Raw genomic sequence first — 13,099 nt, 5'->3', positions numbered from 1 at the left:
AAGACACTAGCGGACGCCCGCGACTTTGTCAGTGAATTCAGTTTTTCACAATTCCCACGTGAACCATGGATTTTTCCGGGATGAAAAGTTCAAGAGCCTATGAGTTAATAAGAGAGAATACGTATGCTTTTAATCGATTTAATAACATAAAATTGAAAATTTTGAAAAACCTCCGTAGGTCATGAAATTATTAACTACACTCTCGATCAAGTCATCAATATTCTCTTTCAGTGCGCATTCATTTGAGACTCCACTCAAGTATATTTGCAGACATTCGGTTTTTCTTCCCCACAACACACCCCCCATAACTTTTAAACGGCTCAACCGATTTTCATCTAACAGGTCTAAGAACACTGGCACATAAGGCACCTATAATACTAAAAAAAAAACTAAATTGAATTCGCCGTTTTTTTTAACAGACAGACAGACTTAAGTATAACACCCATCTTTCTGCATCGGGGGTTAAAAAAATGTCACAAAAACCTGGTCCACAAGGACAAAATCGCTCATGTGGCCAGGCCCTTCCAGCGGCTAAAGTAGGTATAATGTGCGCAGACCCTTGCAAAGCAAAGTGATCAATACAAATATAATAGGCAGGCGAGGCCTAGTTAAAGCCTAAATGGATTAGCCGGCCTTTTTAATACACAGGAAGCCCTATCCAGCGCCAGTCGGTCAACAAACGGTGCGACCGATAAACCTTCCACGCTGTTGGCTTCGATAAAAAATGGCACGCACGCTATATAGGCGTAAAACTGCTGCTTACATCCATACTAATATTATAAATACCAAGCAAGTCTGTCTATCTGTCTGATACCATTGGACCGATTTGGATGAAATTTGCTTTAGAGATAAGTTGGATTTTGGAGTACAATATAAGTACTTTTTATCCTGAAAAAATAAATTCATTAACATCCAAATCCACTCAAAAAAAACTGAATTTCACGCGAACGGAGTCGCGAGCGCTCGCTAGTTTTAAATATACAGCGTGGATCTAAAGCTAGCCACTGACCATCCAATAAGCTCATGATCTTGCATCGGATGTCCTGCTGTTAGCGCTGCAGGCACGTGAATGGATGGTTAGTGGCTAACTTAAGCTTGAATAGAATCGTGATGTTGATGATTATTAGTCTTCATCAGTCCATCTCCAATAAGTGTTGGCGAGCTTTGGTAATGTTTGGATTTGTAACGACCATTTCAGATGTTAATGATAATGAGCGGGAGAGACGGCTTTACGTGCTCTCCGAGGCACGGGCATATTAGGACCACTCATTTTTCAACTCCAGGAGTGATTTTTACTACTTATCTGAGACTATCTTAGAATACAGAAAGGCAAAGATTTTATAAAAGAGATACCTATGCTACTAGCTCGTCAATACTGAGGCGAACAAAAGCGGCTATTTGTCTTAATTTCAAGGAGTCGCATAATAAACAACGAAATTTATTTATACAAATAATAGGTAGGTACTTACTTAAATATTGTATACAATATTTATTCAATATTTAGTTACAAAATGGTTTAAACATAATTTATGGTATGTTAATAGGATTGGTTATGGGAATTATAATTAGAAATATAAAAATTTATTCTTTAAATAAATTTATAATAACTTATAATTTAAGTTTTTTTTTAACTGTGATATGATTTATGCCTAGATTATCAACCTATGGTTATAATAGGTTTCATGGAATTATACTCAAAAATATTATGCATGTGTGCGCTGCATGTGGCAAATGTAGCAAAATTGGGATCACTTTATGCAGTGATTTTGTAGGCACGTAACACGTCTATTGTATAAAATATCGTTGTCAATAGGTATTTAATAATTCGGTAAACTCGAGACTCGAACTCAGGTCCTCCAAATCCGAAGCCACATAGGTACCTAGCCTAGGTAAGTATAATAATTATTTCCATAAGCTTCTTATTGTACCTACTAAGTAAGTGTCAACCGGTTGCATTCCTTCATTCCATGAATCATTTAGGTTTTTATGACTCGTCTCCTCAGGATTTTTAATCTTAAAGTTAAGACGTCGAACTCTTCTAAACGATGATAACTTAATGTAGCTTGAATTGAACAATGTGTTTAGCTATAGAGATTGACGTGAGTTAGGTACGTATTAATTACCTAATTGTTTTAGTTACATACAAAATAACGATTAATATGGAGGTAGGTATGTAATTTATATTAGTCATGGACTCTGCACACTAAAATCATAATAGGTTTTTACACTCAGTTTTTACTGAAACATTTTCTCGTGGTATTTTTTACAATCTATACTAATATTATAAAGAGGTAAAGTTTGTAAGTTTGTAAGTTTGTCACATTTTTTAAATGGGGTAATCTTCGGAACTACTGGTCCGATTTTAAAAATTCTTTCACCAGTAGAATGCTTCATTATCGGGGAGTGCTATAGGCTATATTTTATATTGGTATCATATATATTAGCCGAGTTATCACCGTTTTTGTCGTACAGGTCGGACTGAAAATCCTCTTAAACAGACTTATTCGCATGCGCTGCCTTAACTATTGTGTAAAATTGAAATTAATGTATGGAGACTTTATGTATCTTTAAAAGTTCTACAAAAAAGTCCGCGACACCATATATCTATCTTCTATATATTAGCAGATATAGTACCTTTTGTATTTTAAAAATTATTAATTTTATATACTTAGGTTTACGTCATTATTTATACAACTAAACTTTAATCCTTATTAAAATAAATTATTTAATAATCACAAGGATATTATGGAGATAAGATTTGCCCTTTACAGTATGTTAATTACTTAAATAGTTTCGGATATAATACAAAATTTCTAAAAGACGCGGAAATTCCGCTAAATGACGCCCGGCGCTTTCATTTACGTATTTCCCGTTCCCGTGTGAATATGGGGATCAAACATAGCTTATGACACTCGCAAATAACGTAGCTTTCTATTGGTAAAACAATTTTCCAAATCGGTCCAGTAGATCCAGAGATTACCTCCTACAACCACACGAACTTTACCTCTTTATATTATCAGCATAGAAGTCTCTATTTCTCTTGGTCATACCACCACTCTCGAAGGACTGGACCGATTTTGCTAAGGGTAGGAGTAAGATAGAGAAGTTACAGGGTAGGGTAGGGTACGGGTAGGGAAGCGTAGGGGTAGGGTAGGTTTAGGGCCGGGTTTAGGGTAGTGGTAGGGTAGGGGCAGAGGTAGGGTAGTGGTAGGGTAGAGGTACGGGTAGGATAGGGAAGTGGTAGGGTAGGGGTAGGATAGGCGTGAGATAGGGGTACGGGTGGGATAGGGGTAGGAAAGGGATAGTGTACGGGGAGGGTAGGGGTAGGATGGGGGTAGGGTGTAGGTAAGGTATATAAGGGTAGGGTAGGGATAGGGTAGATGTAGGGTTTGGGTAGGGTAGGGTAGGGGTTACGCGGACGAAGTCGCGGGCGTCCGCTAGTATTAATATATTCCCTGAACTTGTTGCTAGTTGATAATAATTTTAATGTGATTATAAAACGTGAATAAATTTTCACTTACCTTCAAATATTCTTTAAAACTGTCACAAGGGAAATCCAAAATATTTATTTTTTTAAGCATGTATCACATAAGTCCATCATATAAACAGTAAAACACAATTTTCTCTCAGTAATTTTGATTCACACTGTTTTGTTGAAATTCTAAAACACTCGCGCGGGAATCACGTATTTGCATTGTACAACATGAACACTACCGGTGCGCATAACGCACAACTCCACTCCCGCGATTACGTACCAAGAATACAAAACAATGCGGCGTGCCGCATGAATTGAGTCATCGCATGATTAATGTTTCTAAGTGCTGACATCTATGGAAAAGAATTTAAATAAATGCATTAGCGCCATCTATTGTCGTTCTGAAATAGTGATGATATGAAGTTGCTACTAACTGCAAGATGGCGCTGAATATTAAAACAAAATATTTTGAAAGTAAATTATTTTATATCTGTACACTACTGTACTGTAATTTTTACACATAAATTTTACATTAAATTGTTTAATAATTCAAAACAAATAAAAGCAACAAATAATCGAAATTATATTTTTTATAAATTTCTCGTTCATTCATTCAAACTTTATATGATAACTTGTCTTTGGTTGACATCATTCTTTTTCTGTCAAAATGGCTGCCGTGCAAGAGGTGCGTGCTTGGTATTGTTGTGAAAAATTGTGGTTTTTAACGAAATAAATCAAGCAAATATCACAAAATACATTATTTTTGGTGCTTTCAGGCGAGGCGTGAACCAACTCAAGCCGTCCAGGTGTTCGGCCGTAAGGTGAGTTTCAAAATGATCTTCCACGTGTTTGGGTGGAAATCGTGATATTTTCAAGTATATTTCATACAAAAACTTACTAATTATTCATCGTAACACTTGTTTATAAGTAAAATTATACCGCTCTACACAAGTTTACCTATCTTATTTCGATAAATTGTGGATGGCCTTTTCTGTTTGCCGCTTGCGTTTGTATAACCTATAACGGATTCACTACTAACAAAATGAACCTACTCTCCCTAATCCCCTTTTGTTGTACCAGTAGTCCAAAATCAAATATTTTCAGTAGTCGGTAAAGTATTTCGGAGACAGTTCAAAATATGAATCAAAAATTGGAAATTGGCCTTCACAATTTTAGAAAATGAATCGTATTTACAACTAAACAAAACTCGCTTTCTTTGAGTTTGATTTAGTTATTGGTTTATTGGAAAAGCAAATTATAAAATTTTCACTATTTGTGACATATCTTGGTTAAAACATGGATGTTTAAAACTTATTTGTCAGGTTTTTGCATATAAAAGCTAATAATTTCTTGAACTTTTCTCGGCTTACTATAGCCGAAAAATTAAGAGGGTAAAGTCTGGCCTCTCAGAGTGTGTTTCTGGCAGGACGCAATCAAAAGGTACAAACATATTCAATTTTAATTGCCTCATTATTTTGTCTCGTCTTTGTAGTAATGATTGATCATGACCTATCAGAAACGCAAACTCAGAGCAGCCTAACTTTAATAAAATAATCACATCTCACATGTAGTCTCATGTCTTCACAATAATAATATCTAATTATGATATGTTGTTATTTTAATGCAATATGCTCAATTGAATATCTTTCCGATTACAGAAAACAGCAACAGCAGTAGCATACTGCAAGCGTGGTCACGGTGTACTCCGAGTAAATGGCCGCCCGCTGGACTTAGTGGAGCCTCGACTGCTCCAGTACAAATTGCAGGAACCCATCCTATTGCTCGGCAAGGTAAAATTTTATACTTTCAACATAACTATTTACATTTCACTGTTTATATCTATGTTTATATGTAACACTAACAATATAAATTAACAATTCTGCATGTTGTCTGTTGACTGCACATTTTTAGTTTGCTCAGTTGTTCTATTTTTTTATAGCATGTTTTCATAAGATTTATCATTAAATGAGCACTTAACCAATAATAATAATAATATATTATTCTTGGAAAATAAAGTATATGTATGTTTTTTGTTATTAGCATCATAATACATTGAGAAGTAGTGTTTTAAATGTAATGTTGTATTGTGTTTATTTTTACTAACAGACGTCCTGCGTCACCCATAGTAGTTAGTTCAGGTTCTTGTGGGAATAAAAAATATAAATAGTCTTTTATCTCTGACTGCTAATTAATAATAATAATAATATAATAATAATAAAGCCTTTTATTTCCACATCAATTTACATTTCAAACGTTTGTTAGGTGTGTTAGTTTAAATTATAATTATATCTATATATTAATTCTAATGTTAGTATGGTTAGTTATCTTCTTGTGATGTGGATCCCATTTGGGTGAAGGCCTCCTCTTTCTTCTTCCAGTAATCTCTATCTTTTGCGAGAGACATCCATTCTCGCCCTGTTTTGATAATGATGTCATCAGCCCACCTTTTAGTTGGTCTGCCTAATTAATACTTAATACAATTTTTTAATTTATATTACACCAGAGCAGGTTGTCCTTCTTTGTGGTTACTTGGTTGCACAACTACTGGATTGAACCATATTTTATGTGACCAATGGCAACTTTGATTACTTTCATTGCGTAGATAAATGTAATGCCTTGGAAGGGAGAAGGAATTTTCTATTTTGTAAGATTTGTATGAATACTGCTTACGTTAGTTAAAAACCTTGTGCACACCATGTATGAGACATAGTATTTTATTTTATTGAGGGCTTACAAACAACATCATAGTAGGTAGCTAATCAATTAATCATCCTTTGTGTTATGTAGAAATAGTGTATTGTTTAATTTTTTTATAAATTGAATCCCATTGCCTGCAAGCTTTATTTTACTGTAAATTAAGTAAACAAAATTACAATTATCTAATTAAATAAAAATGATGAATAATACTTATTCCGAACCTGAGTATCTTAAAGATGTGAAGTTAACACAGAATCTGATTTAATTATAACTTGATATTCCAAAATTGTTAATAGTTTATTTTTTTTAAGCAAGTTTTTGTTTTCCAGGAAAAGTTCTCCGGCGTCGACATCAGAGTGACAGTGAAGGGTGGCGGTCATGTAGCACAGGTGTATGCTATCAGACAAGCTATCTCCAAGGCTCTTATTGCCTTTTATCAAAAATGTAAGTTTTTCATATTGTTACACCAAACTAATGAACAGTGGAATCTGTTTATAATGACACTAGCTGACGCCGCGCGGTTTTACCCGCGTGGTTCCCATTCCCGTAAGAAAACGGGGATAATATATAGCCTATAGCCTTCCTCGATAAATGGGCTATCTAACACTGAAAGAATTTTTCTAATCGGACCAGTAGTTCTTGAGATTAGTGCGTTTAATCAAACAAACTCTTCAGCTTTATATATTAGTATAGATTGAAAGGAACTGACAACTACTAAGCAAATATCATATAAAGCCTTTTTGTTTAAAAAAATTATATTTTTAGGTAAATATTGGGAAATATATGCTTTTTGACATCAAGATAACATTTTTTACATAGGATATCACGATTACAAACAATGTGTGACGTCCAACTGTCAATTATTATTTATATGAAATGCAAACTTTGTGTAATTACGTCATATTAGGCAGTTGGTTATTATAGACAGTATTGGTAAACAGATTCTACTGCATTTTTAATTAGTAAGTTAAGTAATGTTTAATTGGCTATGGTTATTTATGGTAAATTTAAAGAATGTGATGTCCATAATAAATTAATGCATCAATTGGCTTCAGAGGAAAACTATGTCTCCAATTTTACTCCTTGGAGAACTACCTACTTTCTGTACTAAAGCCAAACTTGTGTGCAATAAAAAATGAAAATAAAAGTAAAAAAGCATTTCATTTCATGCCTAATTAATCTAAATTAATTCAAAATTATGTATTTTACTCTATTCCTATAAAATGTTATTCAATAATTATTAATAATATCTATGTGTTTAAGCTTGTCTAAAATTATTGTCATTAATTTAGGAACAAGCCAATTAAAATTATTGTTAGGTGTAAAATGACTAGCGATTTATACCCTCATTTTTAATTTATTTGTTGATAAACATTGCACAGCACATTTGATTTTAGTATACCATATATCATATAATAGAGAATCTGGAAGTTAAACACATCATATTTCCCTAATATGGCAATAATATTCAACTGACAATGGATATCAATAAACAACCCCTTCTTTCCAAAGCTGGCTTTCAATATGGAATTCAGTCATTTCAGAGAAGGTAGATCAATATGTGACATTTACCAAACGGCATGTGTTTTTGATACCTTGCTTGTTTGAAGTGTACACTACAAATTTTATAAATATATAAAAAACTATATAGTCTATAGTCTCACGCTCTATACATAGCTTGGCAAACTCGTTCGTAACCCTCCCGATGGTCTGCGCGGGCCGGGGGGCGTGTAGCGATGAACGAAAAACCCACGACTGATGCACCTCACTTCTCCGCACGCACGATTTCACACCCGCGCCTTTCCCCTCGTCGCCCGCATATCATGGGAGTGTCATCAACAAACTTGCCAAGCTATAGCTTTGTCATTTATTTACTTGAAATTTGCACAATAAAGGAGGAAGGTAGGATGCTAGCTATTTATAACTCAAGAACAGCTGGCCTGATTTGGTTGCAAATTGTTGGATAGGTAGCTTAGAACCAGGAGATGGACATACGATACTTAGGGTAAATATAGGATATGGATAATAGGGTAGATTAAAGGTAGGGTAAAGGTATGGCAGGGTAGGGGTAGGGTTTCACGCTAACGAAGTAGCAATCTCATCTCAAGACAAATCATCCAAATGTCTTGATTACTTGATTATTTTATTACTATTTTGCTAGTTAATGAATCTTCTGAGATCTAACCAAATAATTATTTACCTTGGCAGATGTAGACGAGGCTTCCAAGAAGGAAATCAAAGACATCCTCGTCCAATACGACAGGAGTTTGATGGTGGCGGACCCCCGACGCTGCGAGCCCAAAAAGTTCGGTGGCCCCGGCGCCCGCGCCAGATACCAGAAGTCTTACCGTTAATGTTCTGTGGGAGTGCGCCCGCTGGTATTGCATTGGTTATTGGCAATGGGTGCAATATCATTGGGTGGTTTTAAAATTAAAAACCTAAAAAAATATTTGTTGCTTCTTTTTTTTATTACCATCGAAGTAGTGTATTTTGTCCCAAATGGCCCATGGTAGCTCAGTGGATATGAGCTCTGCGTCCGATTCCGGAGGGTATGGGTTCGAATCTGGTCTGGGGCATACACCTTTAACTTTTTAGTAAAGTGCATTTTAAGAAATGAAACTGTGAAGGAGAAACATTGTGAGGAAACCTGTATTCTTGAAAGTTCTTAATTCTCCGTGTGTGGAGTCTGCCATGGGCTAGCGTGGTGGATCAAGGCCTTACCTTATTCTGAGAGAAGACTCGTGTTCAACAGAGAGCCGAATATGGTTTGATAATAATGAAGAGCCTTACCTACTTATACCCTTGTGTTGATGAATCCAAGGCAGCGTAGAATATGTCTTGCATGACGAATTAAGTGTTTTTACTGTTAATTATGGATTTCTATAGGTAATACCTATCGGGCAATCGGCTCGAAATCCATTTTTACCGGAATTAAAAAATAAATATCATAGATTTTAAATAGTTTTTCTAATCGGTCTCAGTAGTGTCGGATATACCTATATCTATATGCTACAATCAAATCTCTTTGTAAAATTAGTATAGACTAGAGACAAGGTAGTTAAAGGTACAAATAAATGAAAACACTAATGAGATACTTTTAATTTTTTTTATTACACCATAATTTAATTTTACTTTAAAATTGTCTTTAGATTTCAAAATTTCACTCAATTATATAAAAAAATTAAATGCAAATTACAAATACTTCTCATTTCTGTAGTACCTAAACCCAATTAAGTATTTTTATATCCTATTTATTTAAATATAATTTTTCAATTTTAATACATATTTTCAAACCTCAATAACCTACGGACATACTTAAATAACTATAATAATTAATTATTATTTTTTAATACAGGAATAATTGAAACTAACCTACATGGAAACATTAATTTGTTAATATCAATTAATGTTAGTATGTTAATGTCTTTCATCAGATTCATTTATATTAATTAATTAATAATTATCAAAAAACAAAACAATATTATTTTATTAGGGAGTAGGTAAGGTAACAATACCTAAGTATGTTGTATAACAGATCCATAAAGAGATGATTAAAGTTTATTAAGCATTTCCGTTTCCGGTATTTTCTTGAAGGATATTAAAAATTACCTATTTTCTCTGTCTACAATTGTAACATAGCCATAAATGAACTAAAAGTTAAATGAAATACCATGTGCTTACTCTTATACGCTATACTCGATGTGCGTAGGTGCTTTGTTTGTATTGCCTTCATTTCGGTGATAGAATCCTGTCCAAGAGGAAATATTCGTAATCTTCTCACCAGCACCTATATTATATATCTACATACAGTTCACTTATTTACTCCGCAAATGATAAATGTACCTATTAGCCTCCAGGCTCCATTAAGGAGGAATATATTATTTTACTCAATGATTAATCTGTCAAATGCAAAAAAAAAATCTAACCGGAGTAGTATTTTAATATCCAGCAAGTATTTTTCTATCTTAGCGTAAAACTTCAATAACGAATGGTTCTTTAAATCTTACTCGAAATTTTTAATCATTAATTGTTAGTTATTACATTAAAATTAGCTCTGTACTTGAATATAAAACGGGAGTTTTTCATTTCTAATCCAAGTATTAAGTAGGTAAGAATATATCGGCAAATATGTTGAACCAAAATGCCAGTTTTCGCAGGTACAATAATAGACAAAAGTGTTAAACGCATGCTTCGATGGTTGTCCGGTACAAAAATATGTAGTATAAACTAGCGGACGCCCGCGACTTCCTCCGCGTGAAACCCTAATACTACCCTTTAGACTAGCTGTAGAGTGGGAGTAGGCGCACTCTACAGCTAGCCTACCTATACAGGGGATGAGTAGGGACTCAACCCCACCCCTACACTACTCCTACCCTACCTCTACCAAACTCCTACCCTAGCCCTACCCTACCCTACCTCTGCCCCACCCCTATCCTACTCCTACCATATCCAACCCTACCATACCACGCGACGGAAGCTTAAAAATGGAGTAGGTAACTGTTTTCCCAACATTCCTTTTGCTTCTATTGATCGTAGCGTGATGAAAAGTATACTATAACCTGCCCAGGAGTATGAAGAATAGTACCAGTTTCTTTAAAATCCGTCGATAAGTTTTTGTTTCTATAACGAACATACTGATAGCCAGACAAAAATTTTACTGATTGCATTTTTGGCATCAGTACCCCTGATAGTTATTTTGGAAATATATTTCACGTAAAGAATTGACCTCTCTACAGATTTATCTATACTTATAATAAATCTGTAGAGAGGTCAATTCTGTACATGAAATATATTTCCAAAATAACTATCAGGGGGTGATTAGTGATCGATACTGATGCCAAAAATGCAATCAGTAAAATTTTTGTCTGTCTGTCTGTCTGTCTGTCTGTCTGTCTGTCTGTATGTTCTTTATAGAAACAAAAACTACTGGACGGATTTTAACGAAACTTGGTACAATTATTCTACATACTCCTGGGCAGGTTATAGTATACTTTTCATTACGCTACGATCAATAGGAGCAGAGCAGTGAAGAGAAATATTGAGAAAACGGGAGAAGTTACTCAATTTTTTAAGTTTCCGTCGCGTGTACAGCCTTAATGGTTAAAGCAACATAGAAATCATGTATGACAGAAATGTTCTCCTTAAAATTATCTATAAAAACACAACAGCATATATATGTCTAACTTTTATGGTTGACTCACAATAACACGTGTAACTCCCGATAGCTTAGCAGTTCGGAGCTTTCTAATTATATTTGTGTACTCTTATGTTTATAACACTCATCACTCACACCCCGATAAGAAAGTTAACATTATTACCTATTAAATAAAAAAAGAATCATAAAAATCGGTAAAGAAACACCAAAGTTATACATGAAATACGCTAAGCCATCGCGCGTGAATAACTAATTCATGCTTTAAGGATTATTTTTGTGTAACGGTTGCCGCGCTCGACGCGACTCGCGGTGGGAGGAATAAATAAAGAAGTGCATCCTTAATAAGTAGGGTAGGGGTAGGGTAGGGTAGGGGTAGGGTAGGGGTAGGGTAGGGGTAAGGTAGGGGTAGGGTAGGGTAGGGGTAAGGTAGGGGTAGGGTAGGGGTAGGGGTAGGGGTAGGGTAGGGTAGGGGTAGGGTAGGGGTAGGGGTATGGTAGGGGTAGGGTAGTGGTAGGGTAGGGGTAGGGTTGGGATAGGGTAGGGTAGAGGTAGGGTAGAGGTAGGTTCGGATAGGGTAGGATAGGGGTAGTTGAAAGTTTACAACGACTTTCACGCGGACGAAGTCGCGGGCGTCCGCTAGTTATAAGTATAGATAATTGAAAATTCGTACACGATTGTAATGGCGTCCACGTGTTGCTATGGTAACTCGCCGTACGTCGCTGACACCCTAAAATGTGTTACTACGTATAGTGTGGTATACTTAGTCCTACTTATAAGCCGCTTACTTACCGTCCTACTTTTTACAATACAATTGATCGACGAATCAAAATATACTTGCTGGTAAGTGGTATTTTAGGAATAGTTGCCTTATTTTAAACATAACTGCCATAGACAAAAAAAAACTAAATAAAAAAAGCCATTATTTTTCTATTTTCTCTTCTGGGATGTCTCCGAACTTGGCGCCCATTCGTTTGAGGGCGATGACCGCTGCCACAGCCTTGGCCCAGCGTTTCTTGATGACGTAACGTTTTAGCTTGGCTTTAGTGACGTGGAGCTCGGTGCAGAGCGCTGACTGGATTAGCCATGGATGGGTCAACGTGTCTGCCGCTGGTAGACGGTCTCTGGATATGTGAAAAGTTGAAAATCAGCTGCAGTAATATATATAGTAGGTATATTACCTCGTAGTTATCAACCCATATTCGGCTTACCTACTGCTGAGCTCCAGTCTCTAGCGGTTAGCGTACCAGAACGCTGGGCGGTACGTCTTTGACGGTAGGGTGGTAGCCACGGCCGATGCCTACCACCAGACCAGGCCTAAGACAAACCCCGGAGCTCTCTCTTGAGAACCAAAGGAAGACCAAAGAAGTCATCGTCGGGTATAATGCTTGGACCCACCATGCTGGTCCAATGCGGGTTAACGGTCTTAGGGTGATAATGTTAGACTCTATTAATCTCTATTAAAGTCCGGCTGCTCAGAGATTGCGTTTCTGACAGGTCGTGATCGAATGGGCGTAACTTCGAACGGCCGTACAAGGTTGTTGAACTGAGCGGTTTCTAGGTTATGCCAACTGTTTGTCTTTGTAGTGATGACACAAAATAACGAGGCAATTGAATATGTTTGTCCCATTTGATCACAACCTGTCAGACACGCAATTTCTGAGCGGCCGGACTTTAGATGCTAGAAAATGATAGTGATCGGGGAACCAATGGTTTTACTTTACGTGTTTCCGAAGCACTTTTATCACGATAGTACAATTTAAATAAAACGACCA

The 13,099-nt window shown here is 35.9% G+C and overlaps 2 protein-coding genes across 2 annotated transcripts in view; one reads left to right on the top strand and one right to left on the bottom strand.

Annotated features, from left to right (window-relative positions):
• Window positions 1–3,774, bottom strand: part of LOC112049150 (uncharacterized) — a 54,885-nt gene extending 51,111 nt beyond the window's left edge. The window contains exon 1 of the mRNA XM_024086950.2: window positions 3,522–3,774. The gene's annotated coding sequence lies outside the window, so the exon portion shown is untranslated. The remainder of the gene's footprint in view (window positions 1–3,521) is intronic.
• Window positions 3,775–4,052: 278 nt separating this feature from the next.
• On the top strand, window positions 4,053–8,621 carry LOC112049145 (40S ribosomal protein S16). Its single transcript, XM_024086945.2, has 5 exons — window positions 4,053–4,160; window positions 4,252–4,296; window positions 5,134–5,265; window positions 6,502–6,616; window positions 8,381–8,621. Exons 1-5 carry the CDS (start codon window positions 4,143–4,145, stop codon window positions 8,524–8,526), a joined length of 456 nt encoding a protein of 151 aa, XP_023942713.1. The 5' UTR covers window positions 4,053–4,142; the 3' UTR covers window positions 8,527–8,621.
• Window positions 8,622–13,099: the final 4,478 nt, after the last annotated feature.

This window comes from Bicyclus anynana, chromosome 23 (genome assembly GCF_947172395.1).
Source record: "Bicyclus anynana chromosome 23, ilBicAnyn1.1, whole genome shotgun sequence".
Taxonomy (NCBI): Eukaryota; Metazoa; Arthropoda; class Insecta; order Lepidoptera; family Nymphalidae; genus Bicyclus; species Bicyclus anynana.
Note: the sequence above shows the minus strand (reverse complement) of the source record. Positions and strands in the feature narration are given on the sequence as shown.